This window comes from Anomalospiza imberbis, chromosome 1 (genome assembly GCF_031753505.1).
Source record: "Anomalospiza imberbis isolate Cuckoo-Finch-1a 21T00152 chromosome 1, ASM3175350v1, whole genome shotgun sequence".
Classification (NCBI taxonomy): domain Eukaryota; kingdom Metazoa; phylum Chordata; class Aves; order Passeriformes; family Viduidae; genus Anomalospiza; species Anomalospiza imberbis.
In genome coordinates, this window is record NC_089681.1 from 39,540,618 (window position 1) to 39,564,087 (window position 23,470).

The following is a 23,470-nucleotide window of genomic DNA, read 5'->3' on the forward strand; positions in this document are numbered from 1 at the left end:
TCTTACCAGTTGAAGAAAAATCTCAGATTTAGAGAGTTAATCAAGGTGAGAAAACATCTTTTTTCCTATTTTTGAGGATGTAACACCAAGAATTGGAAGAAGCTGTTCAAGGTTATGTAACATATTCATTAAAATCCAGACACAATAGCTAGGCAACGTGCATTTATTAAATATTATTAATTAAATGTTATTTATTCTGGTGCCTTGTCACACAGTCATATTGTTTCTCTTCATTTTCTTTATTTCACTTGAGTCATGCACATTCCTATGAGAGAGACTGTAAAGTAGAAACTCCAAAAGTGGGAATACCATAGTTTTCTAAAATTGCAAAATTAAGTATTTATCAATTGACTTTTAAGATGCTCAATTAATAACTTAAATGGAACATCTACAAAATAGTTCCAGGCATCATATTTGTCTCTCTGGCCATGTTGTAAAAAGAGTGAATGCTAGTCTTGGATGGAAAACCTTGTTTCTTTCCCATTTAGAAATACACTTAATTTAGAACATTTCAGGTGCTTTATCTTTCCTTCCTGAAAGATAAATCATGCTTACAGCACTGATCCTCTAAGATAAGGCTGTACTCTTAATTCTAGTAACACAGACTCAATATAAGTGTTTAACCTTTTCTACAGATCATACAGAACATTAATTCAAGCAATCTGTTCTAGAATAACACATTTTGTGGATTTTATGAAACTGTGAAATAATCAAAAAATGTCTTTGCCAGAAAAACTCACATTTAGTACCTCAATTAACACAATACTTTTAGCAATACATATTGAAGAATATTTAAGAATATTGTTGTGTAAGCTACCTTTCACAATTGAAAACATATTCTGAGTTGCTCTCAGCTTCTCTGACAATGACTTTATCACAGTACCAATGCCGGGACATGGTAGTGGCCTCACAGCGCAACAGCACCTTCTGCAGCTTCCCAAGGGATACAGCTTCCACTTCAAAAACACTGACCTGGGAGACAGAGGAGACAGCACTCTGCAATTTGCCACCAATAAGACAGTCCAAAAACTGAAGTGTGTTAAAAGCCTGGTCAATTCCCACAATGTACAAAGATTTTAATTGGTTTTAATGACAGCTGGACTGTATTCAATGAGTTTGGTTCTGAAGAGTTAAATGTCTTTTGATGATGTGTCACAGTAAATAAGAAGGCACAGCCAAAATAAGGATGCAGTGATAATGCCAAAAAAATTGGGCTTTTACAGCCTTCATCCAAAATGCTGCACACAACCCTTTAGTATTGTTTCAATGCCTTGACATTTACATTACTCTTCTCTAGGTAAGAAAGACTTAAAAGCTGTTATTTCCTTTGCTGATATTACTTTAAATCAGGCCTTCTCATAATTTTCTCTTTTTGGTTTCACCTCCTCTACTTACATTTTATTCTACTGAAAGAAACTGAAATCTGACATGGCGTTTTCACCTTGTTATTCATTTAGGCCTGTGCTTATAGTTGGAAAAGATTGTTTTCACAGAAGCATGAAGCTGATCAGGTTCAGGTTGATAATTTTCTGTCCCAGTAAAAAGCATACAGCTTTCTGTCTCTAAATGTAATGGTCCAGATCATTCTTCTCAGTATAAAGAAAATGAAGGAAAGAAATACACTGGGAAATTCATATCCGTAAAGTTCTCAGTCCTCAGCAAAAGGCAGAATTGAGACTGCCTGTGCAAGATTACTCATCCCTTGTGTATAGATAATATATGATCACTGGCTAGTCTCTCTGAAAGATTCCTGCCTCAAAGTGTGCTCAGGAGGACGACAGATTTTTCAGTATCTCTTTTTATCTTCATTATCTTTATGTCTCAATGCATTATTTACTGCAACCACCCAAAGAGCTCAGTGAAATAGAACTGATTTCCCCAGTGACATCACCTTTGCACTTCTCCTATATTGCCCTGGTTTTCTACGACTGCTTAATCTCTTTTTTGAAAGGCCATCTGCATAATATTTATAATTTACCTACGTAGTTAAAGCATGGAGTTTGCTGCCAAAAGCTGTCAAAGATGCAAAGCAGTGTGGGTGCTCAGCTGAGAAACAGAGGGGTTAATTCACTGAAATATTTAGCATTTCAAAGAGCTTACTAGGTGTGCAGAGCAGAATTCTATTTGAACTCTGTTACAGCTATAGTTGTTCAGAGAAGTTAAACTGTTTATGCAGCAATACATAAACATGAAAAATTTGGTCACTCAGGAAAGTTTTATTTTAAGCAATTTGCCCAATATAATGCAGAAAATCTGTGGCAGAGATGAAATCAAGTTGTTCAAGTCAGCATTCCACTATCTCTGCCAAAAATGTTATATCCCAGTCCCTGCTCTGCAGCTCCAAACAATCCATTGTCTTACTCACCCATTTCCATAACAAAGTGCATTTTGAACCATTCCCCTTAGCCCCTGTGTAAATAATATGCTGAATTGACTATCAATCTGGCTAGAATAATGCTCCCCTGAAAATTCCACCTAAATTCTGCATTTTAATTTGAATAGAACTTTATCTCTCATACATTAGTAACAGCATAAAATATATATTTTTTAATAGTGTAGATACATTTAAAGCTTCCCAGTGGGTTATGGCTATTTTTAGCACTTTAGGTACTGCTTTTCATTTTGTAATTAAGTGTTCCACTAACAGCTTGGTACCACTGGTTATACATACAAGTGTTAATCCTCAATAGACCACAAAGGAAGAAACAGGCTCAATAGGAGGTCACAAGAAGGCTAGTAGCAGAGTTAACCTTAAATTCAGTAGTTCCTGAAATTTAACCATACTGCAGATAATCAGGATGTCATATATTTTACTTTTGGAAGAGCTAGGAGGTAATAAATTGAAAGAAAAATTACTTTAAGTTTGTCCTGTATTAATCACAATACTTTACTATCTATTATACATTAAAAGAAATCCATAACAAATGGACCTACTAAGATCTGAAATCATAGAGAACAATTTATGTACACTCTTTTGGAGCCATCTGTAACTCATCATACTTTGAAACTATATGTTTTAAATTCATAGGCAGCTCTTCTCACCATCTGAGAGTGAGGCCCTCAAACAATTTTTCTTTCCCTTTTCCTGCCTATTTTTTCTCTCATCCTATTAAATCTTGGGTCAATAGAAAAATATTTTCCTTAGTTCTTAAAATTTTTTTAGCTAAACTTATGTGGTTTGCTTTATTACTATTATTAGGAACCTGTATAAGCTGTATACAATTACTTAACTATATTCACAAGGCTAAGCAAATTGTTTTTCAAACTCACCATTCCTCTCTGAAATGGCACTGGTGTACCAGTTTTATGCAGAAGTCTTAGACCAGAATCTCCTCTTTTTCCATAGATACACAAATAAACTGCACAGTCCGTATCAGCTTGCTCCAAGTCACCAGTGTGGACATAAACATGGTATAAAACAACTTCCAGAAATAACCAAAAGAAGAAATTTCAAGTTATATATAATCTCAACTAATTTTAGTCACTATTATAGCTTAATGATAACAATGACCGTATGTCTGATCTGCAATTAGTTTTCTGGAAGATACTCTCCAGAAATCAGTCAAACTATTTGCTTTTAAGATTGCTAGGACCGCAATTCAGTCGGCACTAACACTTAAAACCAGGTAGCCAATTTATAAATAACATACTTGGATAGATAGGTTTTCCAGCTTGCACTACTGGAAGTTCACAGAGAAGTTCTCTATCATCACGATTCTTTGATAACCACGTGTTTGCTGGAAAATTCAGTGTTTTCTTGCTCTTTAGATGTTGCAGTATCACCTGAAAGAGAAGTGATCCCAGATAAACTCAGTTCCGGTGCTTTTCTTCTCAACAGCAAAACATATTTTTGTACATATTTTTGTTTATATCTCAGAAAAAAGTAACACAATCAGTATATATTGCATACAAAATTATAGTATGAAAATATTTTTATTTTGACCACTACTGTGCAACAAACAAATCTGTAGTTGAAATTTGTGGGTTTGCCATTTGAAATGTCACCAAGTCTGGTTTTGGTGAGTAAACCACCTCTGTGTAACACTGCCTGGAGGACTGAAGACTAAAATAAAAACCTTCTTGTAGCTGCTGTTACATGACACTGAGATTTTGGAAGATGTGGAAAGATGGACGCAGATTTTTTATTTTAGAATGAAAACAGGATGAAACTCATCATCTACATCCTTCTGAACTTTGACAAGTAGAGGATATATTGGAATATTAAATCAATTTGTATTATCTTTGGCTCTTCTACAGCAAAACAAAAAAACAACCTGGGTACCATCACCATCTATATATTCTTAAGATGGTTAGAATTCCAATTTCTAGAGTTATTTACTGCTGTACAGTAAGATAGCTGCCTTACTTGTTTCCTATAATTACAGCACTCTTTATTATCTTTTATGAAAGCAGTTTTGTTGGTCTTGACTTACAACACTTACTACAGGGGTTTTCCAGAGCTCTTGACTAGCAAAAGGAAATCAAAAATTATCTTTCTGCAGTTATGTTTCTGAGTGTGCATATAACATGCATAAGCCTTGCAAACACAATTATGAAAACATGTACTCACAACCAAATTCTAACACTTAGGGAACCAGGGCAATAGATGACTTTATCTCACTTTTCCAATAAAATATTATTTAAAGTAAAATGAACACTGCTTTCACCACCAAAGCATGTATTTATTCTAACATGAAATACTTTGGCAGCACTGATTTCTAATCTCTAATATTTATTGGCAGTGCCCCCTCCTCCCCCGCTGATTCATAACAATTGCATATATTAACTGCTTTTGCAGGAAAATACAGCTTTCAGCATGGTTGATTTCTTGATCTGAAATGAAGTTTTTGAAATCCCTGGCTTACCCTATAAAATTTGGAGCAAAATATTAAAGAAATATTTAGCAACCACCAGGCTGGAAAGTGGAATATTTATGCTTACATTCAGTTTTACTACAGTCTCAGTTAAGACCTTTGGGTTAATGCAAAAATCTGCTATTACTGCCTAATTCTGATTGTCTAAATCAAGCATTTTAATATTATTCAAATGGAAAAGAATAAACTTGTTTCCTTTAAAAATTCAACACAAGAAACAGACAAAAAATTCTTATCCCAGTTCTGAAATACATTTTACATGGGTGTCAGCCTTAGGAAGCTTTTAGAACAAATTTCGTCTGGTGAGCATCCCTAAATATCAGGAGAAAAATAGAATTAAAACAAAACAAAGAAGCAGAATTTATTCACCAAATTGAAAAAAAACCAGCAGTTTTTTTTCCCCTGAAAATATTTATAATTATGAGGAATGGTGGTGCCTGTTATAACTTACTTTGTTTACCTTTCAGCAAACTTTGTTCATTCCTTGCAAGTTGTTGTCATGGAATGATTGCTGCTTCATCAATTTTTTAAAGCTAGAATCTCCCTAACATGCACTGAAGAGTACAGAAACACCAAAGAGTATGGCAAATTTTCAGAAAGCAAAACTTGGTCAAGCACATCAATACAATAAAATTGTTGTCTGCAGGAATTAGGAATAATTGCAAAAGAACCCTCCATATTTCTATCCCTTAGAAGATGAACTGTATCAGTGTTTTTGTCATCTCCACAGCAATCTAAGAACACAATTCAGTAAGAACTTATGCCAATCAGCATTTATTGATTCATAAACCTATGTCTTTATGAAAAGATGGGCCTTTATTTCACATAAATTTAATAAAATGGGAACAAAATCACTTAAGAACTTATGCCAATCAGCATTTATTGATTCATAAACCTATGTCTTTATGAAAAGATGGGCCTTTATTTCACATAAATTTAATAAAATGGGAACAAAATCACTGTAAAATCTCACCCTCTGTAAGTTCCACTTGGGTTGTTCATTTGGTAATCCATCAAGTTCAATTCTTATCTTGTAGATATTCCCAATGCTGTTTATTTTAACCTGAATAAAGTCAGAACAGTACAGTATGTAACTACATAGAATTACATCTTTATCTTTGCAATTTATTCTAGATTTATCTGAACCACTGTAGTATCTGAGTGTTCAGGAACAACGCATAATATTTGATTGGCAGATTTGAGGTTTTAGGATTCAGAAAACATATTGCTTCTGTTTTGACTGAGCAGATTACTGTCTGAGTCCCAGTTTGACCAGATTACAGTCTAGGGGAGTCACAGTGCTTGCCAGGAGAATGATTTGGCGGGTATTTGAACTCTTCAAAGTTTCAAGAGTAAAAAAAGTTGGTGAGGGCTGTTCATGAGGGAAATGAACAATACAAAATTACATCCTATAAACAAAATTATATCCTCTGACTACAAGTCACAAATCTTTCATAATTCTGCACAGAGATGACCGTAAACCCTAATATGTCAACATGAAGGATATAAAATTTTGGATACCTCGAAGAATAGCTCCCAAGGGCTGGCAGAACATCTGCAAAACTTCAGAAGTCACTGATGCTATATTTGCTTCCTGACTACGATTTGCATTCATTTGCTCTTTCAAGCATTATGTGTGCTTTTACTTATAAAAACTATTCTATGCAACCCTATCTTCAAAACCTTAAATGAACTCTCACTTATCTAGGGTTCATTTGAAGTTTAACCACTATTTGAAGCAAGCATAAATAGTTTTAGATAATTTGTAATGTACCTTTAGGAAAGGAAGAGTGTGTTATTATACTATTTCTTAAATAATAATTCTATTCATAAATGATTGGTAACAGCCTGTTCCTTTCCACCATTTACATCCAAAAAGCTATTTACATTGGACAAAAATTATCTTCATTCTCTTATAAACACCTATTAGTATATTATCCACTCGTTCTTTACCTTCATTAACAAAAAGTACTCTTCTCATTGAGGAGGCCAGAATTACCTCATTTCTTGTATTAGCTTTAGGCTCTTTGTGCTTTTATGTAAGAAAATTTTATGTTATAGTCACAGCATTGTCATGCTTTAGTCAAAGATTTCTAAAAGCAAAAAACTTCTACTTTGGATTTCCTGAACATTGAAATGCACATTGAAATTTCCTGATGGTTGTTTGAGACAGAATCTGTGGGTTTCACACGTGTAATTTGTGTTGTTACATCAACCTGAATTCCATTAACCAAACAAATGTGAGGATCAGGCTTGCAACACTGATGTGACAATATAGTTTCCTTCTTTCCCATTGGCCTAAGAAAATAGCTTTGCTTTGCTCTGCCAAGTCATATCCTTGCTTATGTTGCATAATATTCCCCTCTAAAAGTAGTCTTATTGGAGGTAACCTGGAGACCTTGAGATTAAAGCAGCAGTAAATTTTGGGCATATATTCAGTTGGAATGCAAAAAAACAGGTATTCTCTTTCCCCCTGTTTCACAAACTAACCTACTTCTCAAGTAATATGGGACAGGGTCTTCTCATCCACTGAGCTGGTGCTCACTGCATATATAAGGCTATCGTGTCATCTGTTTATTCTAATAAATCCCTCTTCAGACTTTTAGTTAATAAAGAAAAAAGGTTGCAGCTAATTTCACGTATCAACACAACACAAAACAAAATGTAGTAGACTAAGTCAGAATGCAAGAGTGTTTTCTTCCTAAAACAAGTATAGGTCTTACAGAAGTAACACTCTGGTAGTCTTGATTTTTCTCTTGCACTGTCTTAGGAACAATTAAACAGGCAATGAAAACTCACATGGGTAAGGTAAGATAAGAATGAGAAGGCCACATATTGAATGGTTTTCAATTCTTAGGTTAGCTCTACTCAAGCATTTCACAGTTGCACACGTTGCTGATAAATGAAAGGTTAAAGAACTTTAAACAAGTCCTAATTGCTGGATTATTTTAGCCTTTCAGAAGCTGCTTTCTTCCTAGAACTCCTGGCCAAAGCTATGATTAAGTTGATTACTTTAAAAATAAAATTTGGTATTGTCTGTTCTAGAATATATCAGTGAAAATATAAAAGTTCAAAGACAGAAGTGGTAAGAAGAAGATGTAACTTTTTTTATGTCTTACATTCCTATCGTCATTCCAAGACCTGTTCTGTTAAACAAGTACAGGATAAAGTTGAAGGGGAAAAAGAGAAGAAAGAGCTCTTACTCATAGGCTTTTTTTTTGTGGATTTATCCACTGCAGACTAAAGAGTGAAAAGCACTTCAATGACATTTGTTGTTTCATGCCTGAAAGCTACTGTGTCAATGGGATGTAACAAACCCTAGGAGTAGCCCCAGGTGCTGAGAGAGATCCTCCTCTCTCACAAGATCAATATCTGCAGCACACAGCCATAATGGGCCACATCCATTTTAGAGAAAAAAAAATTGCTCCATCTCTTCTGAACATATGGATTAACTTTGCAAACATGCCATTATCCAACACTGTTTATAAATTATTTACTAATTAGGAGAACAGGATTCCCCGTGGATCATTATCTATAGCCTATATGTTTAGAAAATGAACGTTAAGGTAGGTTGTCTCCCTACCTATGTCCTATTCATAGAGAGAATTATTATTATTAATATCACTGACAGTAGCAATCTTGGATTGTATGAAGATTGTATTAGAAGAGTTGATGAGTCCAGAAAAAAATAATGAAATATGTAACGTCTGCTTTAGCTACTGAAAACAGCAATGTTACATGCATCTCAGACAGAGATTTAAGCAAAACAGAAGGTTTAGCTCCTTTGGTAATTTTTTCTCAGCCTACCTAGACATAATTTTCTTATTAAAATAAAGGTGGGGTTGTCCTTAAATAAAAGCAGAAACCCTGTGTTTTCACAACATGGTAACACATAGATTTCATTGGACTTTTATTTATTTCACAGGTAAATATTTCTGGCATTTCAATCACTTATAATATGGCGGCTCTAAAATGGGTTTTCTTCTTTAATTGAATGAGTTCCACAGCATACATTTTATATTATGCTTTGAAAACTGCCTGAAAATTTAATTACTAAAGATCCCTAAACAATATGTAAACCTTATATCAGGCATGGTTTGTTTCAAAATAGTTTTTAAAGCTAGTTTCAAATCAATTGCCTTAAAGAAATCAATTTACTTCTGCAGTTGTCCTATTTGATCTTCTACATGAAGGAGGGGGTTTAAAAGAAAGACTATTTCTTCTGCTGCTTACTATACGTAACAAGATGATTTAACACAGAATTCTTGGAGATTAGATACAGATTTATTTTATGCAGTAAATATAGGAGAAAAACATGCTTTTATTTTCACATGACAGGATAATCCTTGGAGGTACCTATTAAAATAATGTTCTTAGCCTTCATTAGCTACCTGAAATTCATTTTCCTTCATGGGAAAAAACAGCTGCTTCCTGTTGTCCTTGCCAAGAGTTATTGGTCCAGTTAATCCTCTGTCTCCATATATCCAAAGAGCAACATTTGCTTCAGTTCCTGCATTTCCTGTCAGTATTGACACTTTCCATTCATCATCCGAAGGAAGGGGACGCTCACCACCTTGGGGATTTCTCATTTCCTCTGTGAAATATAGAACGTTAGTGGGAGATGAAAATTGACATGAAACTGCCAGTTGCTGTTGTAACTTCAGCACATAAGAAGGCCATAACAGCAGGGGGATTGTATTTTTTCATGGCAAGTGAGAGTCTGAAAAGATTGATTTATGTTTCTTGTCTAGACCAAAATGTACTGATTAGTTGAGCTACAAGAATCAGCTGCAAAAGAACAAGTTATCTCTCAAACACGCCATCATCATATTCTTTGTACATATTCTGGAGCAGAGTAAGGATGCTGTGGTGCAGAACTGTGACCATTAAATTGATATTTCTGGTTTCTTAGTCTGACATTTAGAAACAAGTAGAATTTCTCCTCTAACGCCTTGTGTTGGGGCGTCGTTAGCAGAGTCATGTGTCTAGGAATACAGACAATTTTCATTTAAAATTAAAACAAAATCAGGAAATTAATTTTCTTCAAGTAAAATAGCAACTAAATACTGCAAAAAAAAATACCTCAATATAGCCTTGCTTAACCATACTTATGCAGTGCCATCATTTGGATTAAGGCATGCTCTGCATGAATGAGACAACAGTAGCACAGTAGCACTTTATGAATACATTTCACAGCTCTAATGGCTAAGCAAATATAATTTTGTAAAATATAGACATCACTTTAGAGCAACACCCAGTGATCTTCCATCCACCCTTAAGAAAACAAACGTACATGCAGAGACAGCAAATGACACCTCTGCACAGGAGATATGGAAAAATCAGACTCTTATTAGGGGAAAGGAATTTAGTTTTGAGTAATTTAATCAAAGAGGAATTTACAAACATCAGATGTCTGGAACACTACTTTCCAGTGACCACAGAGCCCCCTCCAAAAGAGGGAATCCTTGCTGCCAGGAATTTATAATCTGTTCTGATACAAGAGGCAGTTAAAAGTCCCAAATTTGAAAATATGAACATGCACATTGCCAGTTTACTGTGTCCTTCAAATTGTACACCTGAGCACTTTCTATGTGACTGCAAAAAGAATTTTTAATATGCCACCAATATGAATTTGTTGAAGAATTCCCAATGCATCACTGTGAATGTTTCTGCTGCACTGCCTAAGTTATGTAGTGGTATTACAGTCTTTTCCTTTTTTATTTGCTTGATTAAAATACTGTACTGGGTTTCTCTGGATGGAGGTTTTCCCTTCACTTATTACACCACCCTTACATCAAAGGAAAAAAACCAAACACCCAACCAAACAAAACCAAACCAAAACCAGACAGAAAAACAATTGATGAAAAAGCTATCACTCACCACCAGCAGCCCTTTTTTCTTAAAAGTTGTACTAAAAAGCAATTATACAGTCGGTTGGATCGTCAGGTTGTCCTATATTTAAATCAACATGATAACTAAATCCCCAAAACGGAATTATGATCCACTAGCATTAATATCTTAGCTGATGTGAAATATTAACACAAGGAATTGCAAAGGACTTAGGATCCATACAAAGTCCTACAATAAATAAGGACTGACTTCTGGAATAACAGGAAATTTAGCACTGGCAAAGATTATAATATTTGGTTAATCAATTTTTAAGAAATTCAGAACTGTAGTATCATGACTTTTACAGCAGTGCCTCTAACAGTAGTAATATGACTTTGGATTGGTCATAGTGATTTAGAATAGGCATTACTGGCTGGTTTGATTCTATTCTCCACCATGACGAGAGCAAGTTATTTTGACAGGAAAAAGAAAAATCAACACTCCAATAATAAAACAAGAGGCAAACATCTAGAGTTCACCAGAATAATAACTTAATTACACTTGTCTTTCAGTGGCTGAAAGAACTATAGCAAAGTAATTGCTTTGGTAGGATAAACATTTTTGAGAACTTGACTGTACAATTTTCTGTAACTGTAGTTACCTAACTTCTCATCTGTAACTCTGAAAGCTAGAGTTCCTTCCAGCTATCCAAAAACCACAACTTTCTTACAGCAAAGAGATTAAAATGTTCATAAAATGCAAAGGTATCCAAGAAACATAAGGAATCCCATGCTGCTTCATGTGCTTAGGACAAGAACTCCAGACTTGGGAAGTTGCTACCCAAAACAGTTACTGCAACCTCAGACTACCACCTCTTGGAACAATTGTAATGCACAAACAATTCACAGGCTTGGAATACTTTCTGCCTCATAAATTACTGGCTCTTCTTACAAATGGAAATCGGTAGCACTGCTTTGCTACAGGCTAAAAATATTCCAGTCTGAAAAGAAGATTTGATGGTTGCCCTGCATTACTCATGGGATTTTACACACTTCATGACACCATGCTGTAAATCTATTGTGACAAAAATTAATTCTATTAGGCCTGCATGAGAATGTTGAAATCACAACCCTTTCCACAACTTCACAGAAATATTTTTTTTAATTTACTTACTTATCCTAAATGAAACACAAAAGGAAAATTATCTTGTCTGAGAAAACCATATACTTGAGTGACACTTTTAAAATGAACCATCAGAAAAATTAATCTCTGGAGCAGAAATTTGGGCAATAAAGTAGATGTATTTTTTATTACACCTTTGTGTATCATCATTTCCAATGTTAACTGAGGTGGAAATTAGATCAGATTTTATTTGTACATTCTAAGTAGAATATATTAAAAATTAATAGCAACTAATAATGCCAGACATACAGGAAAATAATGTGGAGGATATAGAGAGTATTTTTCAGAGATACTTTGTTAATACCAAACCTCAGAGGTGTTCTTAGGGTCACAGACTGCATTTGTGTCATGGAAGCTAATGACATCTGAGCTATTAAGTTGCAGCTGGGACCTTACATCATCTCTGTACAGTGAAAGAAATTTCTTGAGGAACACTGAACTCACACTGCAGTGGGAGAAGTCTCAAATGCTGTAGCATGGCTTTCAGTTTAATGAATCCTAAATCAATTATTATTAGTGAGAACAGAAATCAAAATTCATCTTCCAGTTAACAGACACAGACATAAAAAGGAGGGTCTGGTCAGCCTAAGAGTTAATCTGCTCTGAGTTTGGCTGCTAAGCCCACTGCTGGATTGTATACTCAGTACAAGTATCACCCTTTTCCATATATTAACTGTGAGTGAAAAATAGAAAATAAGAATTTAATGAATATCAGTTCAAAACTCAAGGCTCACCTGTACATGTCAAAAGACATATGTTGAGTGAAAAGTATCTTACTAAAAAATGATCATTTTATTTGAAAGACAGAGTAACTTTGATATTTCTATTCATTTTCCATGAGCAGAATCTATACTTATGAATGCCAAAAAAACTACTTACAAAGTGCTATAGACTCTATGTAACCAATTTCACGGCAGATATTGCTTCTATAAAAGGATCCTTTGTATCCAACCCTAAAAACATCCAGCTTCTTTGAAAACAGGTTTGATGGCTTGCGTATTGTTGTCATGGATTTCAGACACAGCATATCTGCTGACAACCCACCACACTTCAGGAAGGCTTTGTGACACAGTGATACAAGACAAAGTCTGACAGATTAGAAATTGGGTGTTTTGAACTAAAAATAAAAAATAAAATTCAAAAAAAAAAAAAAGTATTTATAGTGATTCACTACAACCAGAATATTTTGGTTGAACTTAATTTAATTAAAATCCTGCTTGATACCTCCCATTAATTCCTATGAACAAGGATGCCAGACGTGATGTCTTGTTCACAGAGTCAAACTTTTCATGCACACCTTGAAACAATCTGAGGATCAAGTTCAAAACCAAATCAGCAACCCATCTGAATTATTTGCTATATAAATGCCTCTGAGAACACCTGTAACTGAGTAAGCATGTCTCCAATACTGGAAATTGAAATATAATCTTGTCTTTGAAGCTCTTTCATAGTAACAGATATGTTTCCACTATATGAATGTGCCTCCATATGATGTTTGCAGCTCTGTAGTTTCCATTTACCCCACATGATTTTTCTGGTGATAGGACACAATTCAGACTGTCAGGGTCTTTGGGTACATTGAAATAAGAGATACAGGAAGCAAACATGATCATCCTCACTCTTTAAGAGATGTATCAGTCCCTGTTTTGTTTAGTTATTTAGTTTCTTTAGTTTGGGTATTAGGATGCTGAATATTCCAAAAATTCTTGTCTTAGACCATTTATGCAACTTATTTAGCTAAAGAGAAAGCATTTTATTCTAGAAAAACACATCTGCTAGACCATGACTCCAGAAGCATGACCAGAACATTGTTTATCCAACTCCTATATGCAAAATCATGGGTATAAATCTAGCATGCAATGCATCAAAACCTTCCTCTTTCCTCCAGTGAACCACAAAGCAGAAAACATGAGTGTGAGCATACATGAGAAATATTCCATTCTTTCAGTGAGCTTTAGATAGGGTTCTGCACCATATCAACCTTTTAATTTCCATAGAAATATTCAATCAATAGGTTACTAATTAATTTTTTTTAATGAAGTTATTTAACAAGTTACTCAACCTGCTGATTGTTGCCTTATCAATAAACCACATTCCAATGCTCCTTTTAGAAAAAGAGCAATTGGAAATGTATTTTATGTAATGTGCTTGTGTGAATAATTCAGTAATCTAGAAAAGCCATTCATTGTCCTTCCTGAGGTAAGTCTCTGCAAACTCGCACAGAGGGCAAGCATAAAACATGTACCACAGCTGGTTTGTAAACTGTCACTTACTTGAGGGTGGGGGAGTTGAAAGCCTTTGAGGTACTGGCTCCTGGGCTTCTGCTTGTTGGATTTGAGATCCTCTGAAGTCTTTCTTCTCTTGTTTGGGTGCTGCAGATGTTCCCATAGGCTTTTCCCGGCCAACTAAAACAATGAAATGTAAAATCTGTCACTAGCTAGAAGCCATTTGATTTTTCTTTCTCAGAAGCTAACAACAGATCTCACAGTTGTTCCACATGATAGACATCAAAATCCTTTCTCTATTGTTAGCAGAATACTACAAAAACTGGGAACAGAACTGACATACCAATTAAAGTCAATTCAATGTTTTAAAAATCTAAGTAAAAAATTAACATTGATGTAGGAATAAAATGACTTGTTAACATGTAGCTTCCCCAAAAATAAGCTTCTCCACCCCCAAAAGGTTTTTTTCTTAAGAGTGGAAATGCTGAAATGAAAATTGCTAGAGGCCATTTGAATAATAAAAAGTAAATTGATATTGCTAATATGAACATGTCAGACCGACAATATTTATTGCTTGCATAGAAAATATTAGGTGCTTTTTATATTCCTTTTAGTGAGCAACACATATTCAGGAGAGTTGAAGCCTGTGACAAAGTAACATTTAGCTTTATTTAATGACACCAGTAAACACTGCCTTGCTGACAATTTCTATTGAAACAACTGCTCTTCCAAAAGTTAAGAAAGGAAAATAATTTTCTCATTTCTACAAGGACGTAGTGATTAAAATATTGCTATCACCCTTCAGCAAACAGGGACAGAACAGTAGGGCTGTGCTTACAGTCACTTTCATATTGCTTCGATCACAGTATACATGGAACAATCAGTAAGAGTGGTTGTAGGTTTTGAGACTCTCTTTTTGCTAAGATAAGTATGTTCTGCATGTGTTTGGAAAAAATCTGAGCAACTTCTCAATTGCAAACTGATATCCATTTAGCCTTTTCATGAGTTGTTTCATTTCCTGATGTCTGTTGTCAAGTCCATCAGATAAGAATACATTTCCTGCAGAATAGTGTTTCCTGCAGTTATAATCTAAGTCAGTTGGCTATCTTTAGTAGCTAGTTTTTCACCAAATTAAAAACTTTGTTCTCCTGAAGGGGAAAAGACAAGCAGGCTACCCAATGACAGTGATCCAGAGTGTGCTGAGACAAAATTTGGGTGGGGAGTACAATGTATTTCACATCACTGAAAAAGAAACTGAACACTGCCAAGTAGGCCTTCTTGAAAGTCTACTAATATCCCTATAAAATCAGGAAAAACTGTGGTAGAGTTGGCAGCAAGACAACATTTCCCAGGCTTCCAAAATCTGTGGCCAGAATGGGGAATACACCCAGGGAGTCAATGCCGTCTTTATCTTGTCCCCCGTTTCAATTCTCATTTTCAAAAGCTTTGTAGTAAAACAATTGACATCTACTGTAGTACTGTTATTATTATTATTATTATTATTTTTATTTTTATTTTTATTTTTATCTTTATTATTATTATTATAAGAAAGGTATGAAGTTAACTGAATATGTAGGAGAAATTAAGTATGATTACAATAAAATTTTCACTTTTAAAGCTACTTAAACACAAGGGAAATTGTGTCAATGTATATTTTACACTTCTGCTTTGAATTTTGTCCATTAGAAACACTAATTACTAAATAAAACCATAGGCTATTGAGAAATCACATACATTTGATGACCTGTGGGTAGAAAAAGATATTTCTCTCTCCAGTGTTAACAACTGGTTTAGTTTGGCCATCTGGCAGAAGACCAACATATATCCCTTTATTTTGCACCGATTCCAAACTCACAGATCCAGTTTCCAAATTCTTCTCAATTTTAAAATGACAGTATTCATCACCCTTGCCCTAAAAAATTGATAACAGAAACATGAATGCAACAATTGAATTAATGTAGCTAGAAGACTTTTTAATAGTCTTAATTGTTATTACTTTCCAGTAATATTTCAGATTAACTTTACATTCTTCACAACATGACACATTACTACACACATGGAGACATACCTGCACCTAATCCCAGTTTATTCCTTTATGACCAGAAAGACTAATCACATATGTTAGGTAAGTGAAAGACCAAGTGAAAGCATTCTGATTTATGTTAGGATTTGGGCAAGGGCTAGGATATATTCAAAGGAGTTTCCCACTTAAACAGTTTCCAGAGGATTAAAGAATGTGAAAATATCTATATTAGAACACATAGGATATCTCTATACAAATTTTATGGATAGCCCAGATTTGCTAATGCTGTATAATATAATATGTATTAAATAGATGTAATACATTTTTTCCTCAAATTCATAGCATTTACAAGTTTAATTTCAAAACCTTTACCCAATATCACTTTTTATATGGATGTCCTGATCCATTGGTGGGAGCACTGCTGAAAAACAAGATACTCACAAAGCCTATATTCAAAATATGGATCAAATATTTTAATCTCTGAAAGTGTGCTAGAGGCAATGAAAAAACTCTCATGGACCTTATATCTGAGTACTTACACAGCTCAATTTCATATTCAGTTTTCTTAAACTCCCAAATAAAAATTATGCAAAAATATTTCTTAAATTTATTAACTTAGATTAACAGAATCACACTTTAAAAGTCAGTGAAGTATACAGTCACTCACATCTTAGTTATTCTTTAATGGTTTTTATCTGCATCATCTATCTAGCAGTACGTAAGTTTTAAGTACATCCACGTTCTCAATAGTTTAATAATATAAGCAGATCTTTACTGATTCCATCAACTGCCAAATTGATACAACACCTTCTCTTGCTATATTTTTCTGCTTTTGCTTTGGCAAATGAAGGAAAAGATTTGAAATGTTTTTAATCTGAGCAAAGTTTTATGTAAATTTTATCCAAGCAAATAAAAAAAGAGTCTCTCCTATCACTGACAATTCACTCAAACTATCTGCAGAGGGAAATACAAACAATAACTGCTTACTGTTCCATCACACTGTTCATCTTTGATCTTCAGGTACATTCTTGGTTTTTTCACACTTTCAAACATGCAGAGTCCAGAGCGGATTTTATGCACCTTCCAGTAGGATTCCTGCTGGTGCTGCTGACCTGCTCCATTGCAGCTCCCATCAGGTCTAAGGGACAGAGCCTGGCAGAGACTTGTGTTGAGCAGAATGATGGCACCATGATGAAACACACCCTTTAGATCAGGGAAAAAAAAAAAGTCCTCTGTGAACAGCACAGCTTTTCTCCATAATAAATTGTGATACTGATACTGCTCCTACCATTTAGTTTTAAGCACTTACTCATGCATGTCCTTGCATAAAAGATAAAAGAGTCAGTCTCAAGTAATTCAAATATACTCAAAGAGTCAGTCTTAAGTAATTCAAGATACTGATACTGCTCCTACCATTTAGTTTTAAGCACTTACTCATGCATGTTTTTATATAAAAGATAAAAGAGTCAGTCTCGACTAATTCAAGTATACCTCCAATCTTTGAATATTTGCTGCTTTCTGCCTAGGCACTAACCAGAGCAGCGGAAATCCTTCCCTACTCTGCAGCATGCCTGCTTTTTTTGCTCAGTCGGCACAGCACAACATCCAGAGAACAAGGAGAGTGGCAAATTAAGGAACTTGTGTCCTTTCAACAGCAGCTCTCGTGTGCTACTTTTTGAAGGTCTGCTAGGAAGTTTAGGGTCTCATCTTTCCTGTGTTACTGCCCACTCTCTTTGCATGTTCCAGCTGCGGTATCGGCGCCGCTCTCCCCGGGAGAGCAGTCAAGGGAACCTTCTCAAGTGCCGCCTACCTGTTAACCTGTAGTTGAGCTCCACCTCGTGGAAGAGGATCCCTCTTTTACCTCGCAAACCTCTGAAACTCCGTTAGAAAAAAATCTGCTTTATAACACCAAATTTTAGAAGGATCTTCCTAATTTTTCTCTTCCCACCTTACCTTGACATGCACAACAAATTCTTTAGAAAGCCCAGCATATCCCGTTGTTTCATCAGCTACTTTGCCTTGGAGATTGAAAGCCACAGTGTGACCTGGGTAGATGGCTGACTCAAGAATGGCACAACTGCTGGGTTGAAGGTGAACACGGAGCTCACAGCAGGCCTTGTCTTTGCTCTAACGTAGTCAAAGAAGGAATAATAAATTATATGAACTATATGGCAAAATCCAAACAACAGAGATAGTATCACAACAGAGTTTCTGTGTTGTTCCAATTCCCACAATTCTAGCAGTCTAGCACAAAAATCTTTCCATTTTCAGATTTGCAGTTGTGAAATTGTGGGCTCTGTGGAATTTGACAGAAACAGCTCATTGTAAGATGACATAGATCTGGCAATAATATGAAAGATACCTGGGTGCCTCACTTGGAGAGTGTATCACAGCCTATAAAGATAGCAAAGTATAAAGCTGACATAGACAGGAAATGAGCCATGGCAACTCTTTGCCACCAGTTCGCCTTCTCTTGCCTTTGTGTATGTCCTCATTCATTTATACTGTTATCACAGAAAACACTCAGAGAATCAGACGTTTTACATGAAAGAGTAAAGCAACACGCTTTATTCCATGTTTGCCTGTTCAGCTTGGCAGGCTCTGTAATCCCATTGTATAAAATAACTAATTTAATATTTTATCAAAACATTTATCAATACATAATACATAATAATTCAACCCATAACATAGCAACCCATCACATTCTCATATTTAAATAAAACTAGAATTTTAATCAATGTAAAATGCTAAGAATCCCTCTAATAATTGATAATACTTCCGATTTTCATCATCTTAGAATGTTCAAGATTACAAAGAATCAATATTTCTAGGAAAACTTTTCATTTTCAAGGCACTATCTTCTGAAGAAAAAGCTAAAAGAACTGTCTATCAGATTAAATATATCTATAAAAGTGAGGGGAAAATTGTATGGATTTTAGAAGTAGTTGTGAAACAAGTGAGTAAGCATGTCCTCAAAGTACATGTATTATAAGCTAAATTGCAATTTTGTGTTGCCCTTTTGTTCCTCCAGTGCTTGAGAGACAGGTATCATGTCTTACAGGTGGCATAAAACATCAAAAATTCCCAAAGCACCCTCAAACTTATTTCTGAGGCCTTTCACCGGAGGACTGAAAGCTCCCCTGCATGAGGAGGGGTACCTGGGCATTCCCACCTACACTCCTCATTTAAACCCTGGACATATATTTACACACATTGATCATCCAGTGCCATTTCACTCTAATCAGCCCTAAGGAGTCACTTTACAAGAACCTGGATTATTCCCATTTCCTGGGATAGGTCATGACAGTTGGCTATTAGGAAAAGGTTCTTCACAAAGAGAGTGCCTGGGCACTGGAACAGGCGCTCCAGGTGAGTGGTCACACCACCAAGCCTGACAGAGCTCAAGAAGTGTTTGGACAACTCTCTCAGGCACATGGTATGACTCTTGGTGCTGTCCTGTGAAGGGCCAGAAGTCAGATTTCCATGATCCTTGCAAGTCCCTTTCAACTCAGGATATTCTCTGATTCTACAATCAGAAGGAACTGAATTCTACAATTCCATTTACCTACTTGTATACTGCAAGTGCTGAGGAAGAAAGGTCATAGTAAGACTTGAAGTTGGGCTGGAACAAATCAAAATGCATTAAAACAAACCCTGGATTATACCAGCTGTCTTATGACTGGCATGTTACTTGAAAAAAAAAAAAGAAAAAACACAAAGGAAAAATAGGCATTTAAAATCAAGCCAGAGAATTTTTCCTTATCAGAAAAAAGGTGATATTAGGGCATTCAGGTAGCTTGTCAGCATGTGGCAAAAAAAATATAAATGATATCTTGGAATGGCCTGGTATTTCTGAATTAAAGAAAAGAAATTAACCAAAAAGTAAAAAGTAAACTGTGAAAAAATAAAGCCCTATCTCTAAATTCACCTATTTATCAGCAATTTCCTGGGTTCGGTTCTGCAGTTCTTCACTCCTTATCTGATTGGAAGTACAATTATTTATTAGAAAGTTTTTTAAACCTTTTTTTTTTTTTTAATCAGACAATGGCATGTCTTTATGAAGCAGGAATCAGTAGCAGCATTTCCTACCTTTCCAGCTACACGGCCACTGACAAGAGCAAGAGCAAGAGATGGCATTTGATGACTGCTGAATATACATATATTTCTCCTTTTGACATTTACATCAAAAAGACCTAATAGTTAAATGAAAAAAAAAAAGGCCAGAAATATGAAAGTCTATTAATTCATATTTGCATTTAATTACAATCAATGGTTTATCATTTTCAAGGAAAAAGAATTAATTAAGTATTTAACTCAACAGTTTGACCTCTCTGATCAATAAATTCTCTCATTCTTTCAGGAAAGGGCATCTAGGGACTACTGTCTATTTTGCTGCCTTGAGGAGAAAAGCCCTGAGAGGTAATGATAAGGAACAAATTTCTTTTTATCAGCACATATGTTTAAAAAAAAATCCATAAAAAGGAGCTGAGAACTCCAACATAATGAACCAGGCTCTAGCAATGAATTTAGATGATAAATAACAGATGATGTAGGGAACATAAAGCTCTCAGGTAAGAAAAGAGACTTCATTTTCTCTATATCCATATTAGAATTTGTAAAGCAAATCCTGCAGCATAACTCATGGCTTCTCAAATTTTAAATCTGGCCAATTTTCCAAACAATTAACTCTTATAGCTACTAAATACTGATGAAAGGTAAATTCTTGCCATTTTTTATTGTTCCCAGGGACAACGGTAATTTTTTAAGCAACTGTTCTACCAATCCATTATGTTGCAGTTTTGTAAGATGCAGCTGTCTCTGGAGGAATCCTGTGGTGTCCTGATGCACTCTTTGGCATGACCTGAAAGATTGTATCACTTCAAAAAAGATCTGTGTAAGGTCCCTGTGTAAAGTCCCTGGTGAGATGTCAGAAAGACTGAACAGTTCCATCACTTCCAAGGGAATAAAATACATGTACCTAATATGATATATATTAAAGTGTTACTAATGCAGTAGGAGGAAAGTTTATAAAGGGTGGAACTGTTAGACTGCTATTAAAATCAATTATAAAAATGGAATATAATGAATTTATGCATACACACACATATATATATTATATATATATATATATATATGTACACACACACGCACACGCATATATATATATATACTCCTTATTAATGAACTCTACCTAAATTTGAACTTGTTATCTTAGATGCATCTAGTTTCAAAAGACTCTAGCTGTCCTTGCCATGTGAGTTCTGTGGGAGCACCAAACTGCAGACTACAGGAAGTTTTTCTATTTGGTAAAGGAAAGCCAATGACAAGACACCATATGAGAATTTGTGTGTGTGTGTGTGTGTGTGTGTAAACTAAGCATATATTTTCTGAGTCCTTATAGTCACTAACAAATGTATATTTTAAGTAAGGAAAATGTTTAGCATGTTTATCTACTCCTATCCATTTTAGGAATCTCAATATTAAAGTCAATATTATGCATACATCCACATGGGAAATACTTTACCGTATTTGTTTTTCTTGTCACCAAGAGCATCAACTCTGCTATCTGGGTAGAGGCAAATGAAGCCATGGGTGACCCTGTTGTAAAATTGAAGTGTAATGCCTTTCCGAAATTTCCATTTTTCTGCAGCCCACTAGTTTTGTAAACAACAAACAGAGAAGAATTATGAGAAGATGATAGACAGGAATTTGTCATACAAAGCATTCAACTGACCTGATTTCACTCAAAGCATAATTTCAGTGGTTTAAGTTAAAATAAAAGGGTATACTCTTACAGTTTTTTCTCTCTTGAGTTCCAGCTCTTGTCCTGTGTGGATAAAAACAGTGTAATTAATTTGCAGAGATTCTTCATTCCCTTTGAGACAGTTTTCTTCCCCACCAATTTTAACTTACTTCCTGGAAGCATGCTGGCATCTGTCACAGGCAGTTCTCTAGAAATATTGCCATCATCCTGTCCCTGATCCAGCCACCTAAGAACCAGAACCTCTTTCAGTAATAACCTTTATTGGCAACTTCCAAAGTATGCATGACACTTGTATACAATACTTGCTGTCCTATGCATTAAAGTCTCAAGGCTGACAAACAGCAATACAAAAATCCAGCTTTAGTAAAAAGAGATTAACATTGGCAAAAAATTATTTTTCCTTCTTGTTCTTGGTGAAACATAAATAAATGCTTTCCTTGACTGAGGTAAAAGGGCCTAACTGAATTGTTACATGTCAGAGAACTCACATTCACCCCAGATCAATAATGAACTGTGCATGATGTTTGCTCTTCCTGTCTGCAAGAAGGCTACAGCAAGACACAAATTGTTCCATGCCCTGAAAATCCCTATGTGAGGAGGCAAACCCAACAGTGGCAACACTTTCACCATGTCTGAACTATACTTTCACAATGCCTTTGTGCACATCTACTTATGCAAGTTAAGTCTAACTCCATTTAAGTCAAAAGCATTCACACACTCAGAGCAAGATAGCAAGCCCAGCATCAAGCTCTAACAATAACTAGCACATACCCTGTATTTTTCTGCCTGAAATGGATTTGAACTCTCCCTAAATTATGTATGAAGCCAGCATTATAGATCTCTTCATAGCAGTTCATCTCATCTAGAATATGGACTCAAAATTAGGTCAGGCAAGGATGAGGTGCTGTATCTGATAGGCAGAAAGCCCTTACTCACACATAAATCAGTTTCAGTGCGCACATCGCTCACTCTGGGCTGTCTCAGGCAGTTATTTATTCACTCAGAGAAGTGAGAGGAGGAAATAGAATTGGGGTGCCACTGGCAAGCTGCAGCTAGACTCTTACGTGACTGGACTTTACCATTCTTAATATTTGCACTGATATTTATCGATTAAGATTTTTCCACAAGGTGTTGAGAATTAATCAGGCATAGATAAAACTAAATGAGTTACAGAACAGAAGAATCAGAGCAGCAGCATCTGCAGGGGGAAAGGCAGAGAAGTTAGGACTGCTTCAAATTATGTTGCAGCTCAGTGACAGGCTGCAAAGCAAATGAGTAAAGGGGATGTGGTCAGGCAGCTGCATTTGTGATTGTCATTTCACAGGATCTTAAAGTCTGATCCTGAGCTCACTGAACCCCAAGCTAATCTCCATATTAACTTCAGTAAATCAGGAACAGTTTGCTTGAGAGACAGCAAGGCGCTCTTCTGAAAAGCCTTGCATTGCATGACACGCAAGAACAGATGAACCCATGGGTGTCAGATACAAGGTGTTAGATATGGAAAATATGTAACAAAAGCCTATCCTGAATAGTCCAAAAGGTGTAAGAATAGAAAGTTCTCACAGAGAACTTT

At 35.4% G+C, this 23,470-nt stretch overlaps 1 protein-coding gene across 1 annotated transcript in view; it reads right to left on the minus strand.

Annotated features, from left to right (window-relative positions):
* RP1 (RP1 axonemal microtubule associated) overlaps positions 1–23,470 on the minus strand; it is a 194,967-nt gene that overhangs the window by 117,645 nt on the left and 53,852 nt on the right. Inside the window, exons 11-23 of the mRNA XM_068188719.1 lie at positions 22,047–22,123; positions 21,929–21,960; positions 21,658–21,787; positions 20,223–20,326; positions 18,087–18,260; positions 17,121–17,336; positions 15,845–16,022; positions 14,159–14,290; positions 9,266–9,468; positions 5,848–5,937; positions 3,651–3,783; positions 3,271–3,422; positions 818–972 (exon numbers count right to left, since the gene is read on the minus strand). Of these exons, the coding sequence (XP_068044820.1) occupies positions 818–972; positions 3,271–3,422; positions 3,651–3,783; positions 5,848–5,937; positions 9,266–9,468; positions 14,159–14,290; positions 15,845–16,022; positions 17,121–17,336; positions 18,087–18,260; positions 20,223–20,326; positions 21,658–21,787; positions 21,929–21,960; positions 22,047–22,123 (1,776 nt within the window). The remainder of the gene's footprint in view (positions 1–817; positions 973–3,270; positions 3,423–3,650; positions 3,784–5,847; positions 5,938–9,265; positions 9,469–14,158; positions 14,291–15,844; positions 16,023–17,120; positions 17,337–18,086; positions 18,261–20,222; positions 20,327–21,657; positions 21,788–21,928; positions 21,961–22,046; positions 22,124–23,470) is intronic.